This window comes from Oryctolagus cuniculus, chromosome 3 (genome assembly GCF_051225735.1).
Source record: "Oryctolagus cuniculus isolate XC-2025 breed Fujian yellow rabbit chromosome 3, ASM5122573v1, whole genome shotgun sequence".
NCBI lineage: Eukaryota > Metazoa > Chordata > Mammalia > Lagomorpha > Leporidae > Oryctolagus > Oryctolagus cuniculus.
This window is the reverse complement of record NC_142869.1, coordinates 40,887,797-40,897,242: the sequence shown is the minus strand read 5'-3', so window position 1 is coordinate 40,897,242 and position 9,446 is coordinate 40,887,797. Positions and strand designations below refer to the sequence as shown.

Sequence of the window (9,446 nt, the reverse complement as noted above, 5' to 3'; positions counted from 1 at the left end):
AATCAGCCTATGAAAGAGATATTTGTATTCCCATGTTTATTGCAGCTCAATTCACAATAGCTAACACATGGAATCATCCCAAATGCCCATCAACTGAAGACTAGATAGTTATTAGATATATACTCTGTGGTATATATATATATATAGATATATACACAGTGGTAAAAAACAAATGAAATTTGGTCACCTGCAACAAAATGGAAGAATCTGGAAAGCATCATACTTAGTGAAATAAGTCAGTCCCAAAGGGACAAACACCATATGTTCTCCCTGATACTGAGCACCCAAAAGGAAATTTGTAGACGTGAAATTGACACTTTGAGGAGCCATGACTTGAACAGCCCTTGTCTTGACTATTGAGGAACTGTTTTGTTTTGTTTTCATAATGGAGAATGGGAATGGGAATAAGAGAGGGAGAAGGAGGTTGGTTGGGAGTGGGGGTGGGAAGGTGGGTATGGTGGAAACAATCACTATATCCCTACAATTGTACCTATGAAATTTGTACTCATTAAAGAAAAAAGAAATCAAGGCTGGGGTTGGCATTGTGGCCCAACAAGTTAAGCTGAAGCTTGGGATACCTGCATCGCATACCACAGTGCCAGTTCACATCCTGGCTACTCTGCTCCTGATTCAGCTTTCTGTGTAAGAAGGCAGTGATGTCAGCCCCAAATTCTTGTGTCCCTGCCACCCATATAGGAGCCCCATTGTAGTTCTGGGAACCCGGTTTCAGCCTGGCCAAGTCCCAGTGGTTTCAGGCTCTTGGGAAGGGAACAAGCAGATGGGAATTTTCTCTCTCTCCCCCTCTCTCCCTCTCTCTGTCACTTTGCCTTCAAAATAAATAAATCCCTTTTTAAAAAATCCAGGCCACTACTGGTGCTCAGTGAATACATTTGTAGAACAGATTATTTGTGTTGATTATGGTATACCAATTGTCATACCATAAACCTTAATTAATTATATTTGCGATAACTACATGAAAGCTGAGATGTTGTTTCATTTCATCAGTACTCCTGAAAGTTCACCATATGGCAATGTATGATGATGATGATGATGATAATGATCACGACGATGATGAAGAAGGAGGGAGAGGAGAAGGAGAAGGAGGAGGAGGAGGGGAAGAAGAAGATGGAGAGAAAGAAGAAGGGGAAGAAGAAGGGGAAGAAGAAGAAGTCACACTTTGATATGGTTTATGATCGTCCAAGTATCTTCACACCTGTGGGTTCTCACCAGGCCTGTGTCACAGAGCAGGCGTTTCTCATGCTTGAGTCTTAGATGAGGAGCATTAGCCTCAAATATGTCATTTGCCCAACCTGACACAACCAGGAAATAGCGAAGCCACTATCAGAACTCAAATATTCTGGCTCCAAATTCTCTTTGAAGCTCAAGGTTTTTCTTAAGTAGCATCATCTTCAAATTTAAGTTGTCAGAATCCCTTACATAAATGCAGGAGGTGTGTGCAATAACTGTCTGCAAACACTGCTCTATTTTTTCAATGGGTGGTAAAGACAAGTCTGAATTTAGAGGAGGAAATAACAGTTACCTGTAAACTAAGATGCTCAGGGAAACTAGATTTTAGTAACAATTTTGGCTTTTTGTGCTTCATTTCATAAGTATATTAAGAACAATCAGAATTTGGAAGAAACTGGAGTGAACACCCTAACTTCTACCTGTTTATCACATTAATTCCATTGTTTCTATCAATTTCCCAATTTTCACTACTTAGAAAGATTGAGAAATCATTAAAGATTAAGTGAACCTAAATGTATGTCGTGAATAATTGAATAGCTACATGACAAAGGAACATAAATCCACTCGGGATCTGAAGTTCAGCAGTCTCCTTTCTCCATGGTTCACTGAGAATGATTGCAAGGAGTGGCTGGGAGGGCATAAAACAACAACGGGCCTGGGAGAGGCACCACAGTATTAACTTCTCTCCTGCTCCTCTGGAGGGGCCGCCAACCTGCTCCTGTCCCACAGCCTGTCTTTTTTTAAATTTAAAAAAAAAAATTTTTTTTTTTTTGACAGGCAGAGTGGACAGAGAAAGAGAGACAGAGAGAAAGGTCTTCTTTTTGCCGTTGGTTCACTCTCCAATGGCCGCTGAGGCCGGTGCATCGCGCTGATCCAAAGGCAGGAGCCAGGTGCTTCTCCTGGTCTCCCATGGGGTGCAGGGCCCAAGTACTTGGGCCATCCTCCACCGCACTCCCTGGCCACAGCAGAGAGCTGGCCTGGAAGAGGGGCAACCGGGACAGAATCTGGCGCCCCGACTGGGACTAGAACCCAGTGTGCTGGCGCCACAGGCGGAGGATTAGCCTATTGAGCCGCGGCGCCAGCCCCCACAGCCCGTCTTCTTCGGTGACTATCTTTGAATACATTTTTCTCACATATTTAATAAATAACCATTTAATCAGAATATAGATTTTCGAATGCTGACTTCATGTTGGGCACTCTCCTAGTTGCTGGGTAAACCAATGACGGGGATCTATTTGCAGATGGTAAAGGCCCATGGGGAACAGACATTTAACACAGTAAGCTCTGCAATGGCGGGATTACCCTGCGAAGCATGTGAGCATTGAAGGGCCAGTTGGTAACTCACTGGTGGAGGAGACCTATACGGCCTTCTGGAAGAAATGATGCTAATGAACTCAGGCTGGGGAGGAGAAAGGGGTGGCAGAACACAGGGTGTAGCAACAGATTAGATGTGCCTCTCTAGTTCTCCTCTTCTTATCTGTTATTTTCAACACACTTCTCAATACCTTTCTGAAAGAGGCTGTTAGCTGCACATTAATTATAAACTCTCCTCTTTTCTCTGGAATAAACGGAAACAGCAGGAAATATTAACCAGCTCCTTTGCATTCAGATATGGGGCTGGAGGAAGTCTCCATCAAATAAAGGAAATTTGTCCTTATTTACTCCTTTTTCCATCCTGGTGCCTAGAAGGTGAAGGTGGTGGCGAGAGTTCTGGCAATCATCTTGGGCCGTAAGGAAGAGGGCACACAGGAACAAACACAGGGAAAAGTAGGCCTGTGAGCTGTAGGGAGTACAAGTCTCTGACCTTACCAAACAGCAGATCTCTTAAGTAGGAAACAGAATTACCTTGTGCTCTCCACTGCCCCCACCCCATCACAGGCAGCTAAACCTGCTCATCACTGGTCCACCTTCCAAGATCACTGTAGCTCACCGCTACTATTCTCTGCTCTTCAGTCATAGCGCATGCTCATGCCATCCCTTAAACAAATAAATCTCCATTTGCGACTGTGTGGCCACTCCTGGATGTACATGTGGCTTCCCAACCAGTTATGAGCTCCATGAGGGGAGGCGGCTAATTTGTCCATTTTTTGTCATCACCATTTCTAGCAAATTCTTTGGCAGACTGCACATATTTAATCAATGCTCACTGTCTGATAACACCATGACTGCATGTTAGAAAGAATGTGGAGATTTGTTAAATATTTAAATATTCTGAAGAATATTAATATTAAATAGTAAAGGAATTGTAAAGGAAAATAAGTCCTCCAAGGGAGAAAAAGGCAAAACTCATGAAGCCATGGCTCTGAGACACCTTCGAACAGGTTGTGTATAGTGAAGAAGTCTCTTACTTTCCTGGAAACTAGAAGTCAGCAGCACCAGGACCAGCTTCTAGGCAGAAGCCAATCCACCCGTGCCCAGAGCCTCCCACTTTCGAGGTGGTGCCTCTGATGAAGTTCAGCTTCGCGAATGTGGAAGGTGCTTGTGCTAAAAGTCAAATTATCTCACAAATGTTTTCCTTCCTGGTCTTTTTTCTAAATGCAGAATCCACTTCTATGTGCATGAAGCACATTTCACCCTGTGCTGTGCCTCTGGTTGTTTCTGGGAAGACTTCAGCGTGCAGTGCTTTGCAGTCATCTGCTTTTCTGTAAAATCCCAGCTTCAACCCACCAGCCCTATGAACAAATCCACAAAGCCCATGGTCTATGAACTGTCACGGAAAACAGGCAAGTGACACTGAGGAGAAAAACTCAGCCACAAGTGTACATCAACTAAATGCAGAAAAATGAGAAAAGAGAAGAAAAGAATCAGGAAAAATATTTCCATTATCTAAAAAAAAACCCAAAATCACTTTTTAATTTACTTTCTCTTGGCCAGTCCTGAAAGTAAGCATTTGCTCTTTCCTCATTAACTTGAGTCTTTTGTGTAAATTTTTCCATTGTAAGTGCTCTCTACAAAATCATTTTCACACATTTCTCAGATACATCAATCCTTCCGGCATTCCTCTGTGCACACATTATGGTACCCCGGCTCTAAATATAAAAGACTTTTATTATGTCCATTAACCATGGACATATGTGCTCCAAAAGTTTCCTGACATGCAGTCATTTGTGGTTTTTTAATTATAAACAGAAAATATTCACTAGAAAAATAAAGAAGGGGGCCCATAAATATATCGTTATGCATTTGCGTTGTTTATATACGAACCGATGAGTAAATAAATGACTCTCTCAGTTGTCGGCTTCAGCATGCGAGCATGCATGTGTTTATACACACACATTCACTTGAGCAACGAAGCCCAGGCGTTGTCCAGAACTCAGATACTGGTAACTGTGGCTACTACCTCGGTGGTGTTTCTAAAATAAAGGAATGGATGTTCCTTCAGATCTCCCTCTACACAGACAATTAAACAGGGAAGAAGGTAATGTCCAGTAAAATATTTGACAAACAAAGTCATATTTATTGAATGCGTTTTATTTTAACAACCAAAAAATTCTAACAGCCTAACAATGCACATAAGTTAAAAATTAATTATCACTTAGTGATAACAAAGATAGTTGATTTACATGGAAAAAAGAACATTTACAATATGTTAATCCTTATTCACATTGTTGATACTGCAATAAAACACAATTTGTTTTTTTTTTTCATTTCACAAAAAAAAAAAAGGCGGGAAATTGTGCTTTGTCAAGAGGCACTACAAGAGAAAGTTTCTTCTTCCAAATAGATATTATATGACAGATATTGAATAAATAGACATATATGCATTGTAATTCGCAAAGATCTGGCAAGACCACAGGCTAAAATGCCCACAGATTCACTTAGAACCACTGCAAACTTGGCAGTGAAATTAAAAAATAAAAGGCAAGACTTAGCATTGAAAAATACCTAATAAATTTTTGGTTGAAGTGTAAAAGATACCAAATGCGGATGCCATCGATAGATGAGCCACCTTGTAAGAGCTTGGCAAATCAGTTTCAATTATGTGTACAGAGTGACCTTCAGCAACAGTGTCAGAAGACAATTTGGAAAGAGTAACTCGGAGATCAGGAAGCAGCAACCACGGACTTTCTGATTAAAGCTGCAGCATACTACAGAAAAAGGAAGGATGGGCCCCGGGCTTCACTGCAAACAGCCATCCTTTTGCAAAGGTATACGACACTCATGTCAAGATAATTTTTTAAACATCATTATTTGAAAAAGTACAGGAAAATGTCCCTTTAAAAACTCCAGAGGTTACTGAGCAGCTAGAATTAGCTTGTATTGCAACATGTCTTCTCCCTGTATATTGTAAGTTCTGAGTTAATATCTACACATAGAGGTTTTTTTTTAACTCCTACCTTTTATACCTTTCAAATATATAAATAGTATTAACAGTTATATTACAATGTTTGTGTAGTAAACAGAAAATAACTTTCAAAGTGATATTGCATGAGGTCTTTTACAAGGTTGCATGAGAGCACAACTCAAAAAAATAAAAATAAAAAATAAAAAAAATCCAACCATGTGGGACTGTTTAATGGCCGTTTAAAGCATGGATTCGGTTCTCTAGCCAGTCCTGAAGGTGAGGTCTCCTCTTGCAATTACTGTAAGTAGAAATGGAAAGTAATGCTACTGGTATTTCTGATAGGAAGCTGAAGGAGATTTGGAGAACTAAAGCAGATTGCAGCTTTAATGCTCATTCCACTGAACAGCCAGTTGGCATTAGTTCTGCTTTATGTAAGGTAATTGCTATGTAGGTAACTGGGGTGCTATTTCCTTTGCTGAAGAGTAGGTGCTTCTACTGCAGTCGCTTCACTTACTCTCTCACCTGGAGCTGCACAGTGATGCCAAACCAGGTTCTTACTAGGGCTGCCATATACCAGGGGAAGTGACGGGGCTTGGGTGCTCAGGGACTGGAAATGCCTGGTTAGGTGGACGCGAAGTGTGGGCAGAAGAGGAAGTCTAAAGCGGAACAGAAGTAAGAAGCAGCATTTGGAGAGCGGAGAGGATGGAGATCTATTTGAGAGGGAGCCCCTTTAACTGGGCAGCAACTTCTTTCCTAAGTTAACGTTACAATGAACTATTTTCTAGTAAAAAAAAAAAGCAAACAAAACAAAACCCAGCAAGAACAACATTTAAATGAGCAGGCTTATTCATTTTTAAGATTTGAAGCCACAAGCAGGTAAATAAATTTCACAACAAAATGTGGCTCATACTAGGAATTCCGTATGTCCAACATCAAAACGTCATGTTACCAAGACTGTACTAACGGACAAGTGTTCTCTGCACTGAATCTCAGCTTCACTCATTTAGAATTCCATAGAAAAGCATCTGTTCACTACAGTTACGACAAATTGAATAACGGAACGTATCAAGTCATTTTATTGAGTCATTTTAAGTGTGCATTGTGTCTTTAGCAATTTGACTTCTATCATTTTAATATGCCCTGATTTTTTTTTCACTTTACCTTCTTCTTTCTTTTTTTCTTTCTTTTTTTTTTTGGCAGTGTTGATTTATTTTGTTAAATACATACCTCAAAAATTACCCATTAAGCTGCCAGATAGGAAGCCAGAGAATTAAAAAAAATAATAATAATAAAATCAGGGATAAACACGAAAAATAAATAGGAATTCAAAAATAGTCACCCCACCCTGAGAGCAGGCCACAGTTTATCAAAAAGCCAAAGCGACTCACCGTGAAGTGGTTTTTTTTTTTTTTAATACATAAACAAGTCTTTTCTTTAAGAACTCATTTCACAGTCTATTCTTTCGGATTGTAAAGTTCTCTGTCCCATGCAATTTTAATATATATATGTAAATATAGAGATATATACATATACATATACACACACTGGTAGCTTCCTTCATTGATTCCGTGGGTCTTTTCGTCCTGGAACTTGCTGATGTCTCTCCCGTAAGCGCAAGGAGAACAAAGGCGGGGTCTCCCGGGGTTCTAAGAACGGCGATCCAGTCCGCTGGGATGGTGTAACACTTCCGTGTCTTTGCCAAGGCTATGTCTGATTCAGAAATACTGAAGTTAGTCTATAGGTGTATCCTGTGCAACGAAGACATGTCAAAAAAGGTAAGAAAAACAAAACAGACATAAAAAGACACAAATAAAATAAAGCAAAAAAAATTTTTTTTAAAAGGAACTAAAAGAGAAAATCCTTGGAGCGCTGTATTGCTTCGCCTGCTGGCAGTTCACATTATCTCTGGTCGATCTCGGCGGGCGGCGCCTTGCTCTTGTCGGCCGCCTCCTCCTCGGCCTCCACCTTGTACATCTCCTCCGAGCCTTCCTCGCTGTCGTTCTCCTCCGACTCGGTGAGCAGCTCCTCGTCCTTGTACTCGGCCACGTCCACCGCCGAGCCCAGGTGCTCCTTCAGCTTCCCGTGGTGCTTCACGTGGTACCGCTGGTTCTGGAAGAACTTGATGATGGTGTGTTTGGGGAGATCCAGCTGGGCCGACAGAGTGTGGATGGCTTCCTGGTCGGGGTACAGGCCTACGTCGTGAATAAAGCTTTGGAGGATCCCCAGCGCTTCCAAGGAGATCTTTGTGCGAGACCGGGGCTTTTTGGCACAGCTGTCTTCGGCCGCGGGCGGCGGGGGAGGCGCTTCTTCTCTGGGAGGCGAGCTCTCCTTGGCTGGCTGAGACTGCTGTCTGTGGAGAACCTGAGAAACCAACAGAGAAGTCAGCACGTGACCACGCGGGTACCTTCAGCCACCAACCCTCTAACATCTCTCTCTGTCACCGGCAACTCATCAAGCCTGGCTTGGGCACACTTCCTCATTTCTTTTTATTCTTTTTTTTTTTAAATATATTTATTTATTTGAAAGGCAGAATTAGGGAGAGGAAAAGACAGAGAGAAAAATCTTCCATCTGCTGGTTCATTTCCCAAGTGGCCACAGAGGAGCCTGGAACTCCATCTGGATGGAGTCCCCTGTGGGTGGCAGGGGCCCAAGCACTTGCGCCATCTTCCACTGCTTTCCCAGGCGCATTTGCAGGGAGCTGGATGGGAAGTGGAGCACTAAGGACTTGAACCAGCACTCATATGGGATGCAGGTGATGCCGACAGGGGCGTACATCACTATGCCACAACGCAGGGCCCTCTTTTTTTATTCTTAATGTCAAGTTTTCTAGTTGGCTGTAATTGAGTAATTTCTCTTTTATCTCTTCCTATTCCCCATTTACTCTTGATCTTCATAACTGCTTTTTCAATATTATCTCTCAGCATGAAATAATTTCCTATTCTAATGTGAATTCGTTGACTCCTTCAGTCTGACTCAAGAGAGGAAGGGGGCATTTGGCTGACTGGTTAAGCCTCAAGAGTACTGGATTCAAGTCCTGGCTCTGCTCCTGCTTCCCCCTTCCTGCTAGTCCAGGTCCTGGGAGGTAGCAGGCGCTGGCTCTGGTCACATTCAACAACTACTTGTCTGTCCTTAGCATGGGAACCAAACTGAGTTCCTAGTTCCCAGCGTGGTCCACCTCCCCCAAGCCGCTGCAGACATCTGAGGAGTGAACCACTGCATGGGAGCTCCCTCAAATAAATAAATGATGAATAAGATTTTTAAGAAGAAGAAAACAATGAGAGCTGCACTCGGGCTCTTACATTGTCTGCATGAGAAGGACTCCATGGAGAGAAGAGAGGGAGCAAGAGACTGGCCAGGAACCTCAGCCCTAACAGCTTCAGCTGCTGCTGTGAAAAGCCCCACTGAAATGCGCTCTGACGGCAAAAACCACCTCTCCTGCTCTGAGCTCCGAGCAGCACCTCTTAGATTCTCCCAAGACCTTGAAGAATGGTGAGCTCACTTTCTAGAAAAGCATGCATTTCTCCATTTACCATGAGTCCCTATTTCATGCAGTCTTCATCACCCTACAGCAACAAATAAAACACTTTCCGGAGTTCAAAGGGAAGCAGTCCAATCAATGCAGAAGAAAACGTCTAGTTACATTCGAGAACCATTTGTCCACCATCCCCATCACCAGGCACCACTTGTGTGACCCATTTTGTTAAGCTAAGAAACATCAACATCAAATCAAGGATTTAAGGAAAAATACTTCTCTGTCACTCATCCCAATCTTGGTGGCTCATGATTAGAAAAACAAAAATTTTTACCCATGTGCAAATGTTAATGTTTTTTAGACAATGTAATAAATATTATGAAAGATGAAATTGTTACCTAAGTAGGGCAACAATAAACAGAAGGGGTTTCAACTTTTCAA

At 42.1% G+C, this 9,446-nt stretch overlaps 1 protein-coding gene across 7 annotated transcripts in view; it reads right to left on the bottom strand.

Annotated features, from left to right (window-relative positions):
• Positions 1-4,703: 4,703 nt before the first annotated feature.
• Positions 4,704-9,446, bottom strand: part of SATB2 (SATB homeobox 2) — a 205,960-nt gene continuing 201,217 nt past the window's right edge. For all 7 annotated transcript variants that reach the window (XM_089329023.1, XM_089329022.1, XM_089329021.1 and 4 more), the window contains one exon: positions 4,704-7,894. In XM_089329023.1, the coding sequence (XP_089185149.1) occupies positions 7,433-7,894 (462 nt within the window). In that variant the 3' untranslated portion in view covers positions 4,704-7,432. The remainder of the gene's footprint in view (positions 7,895-9,446) is intronic.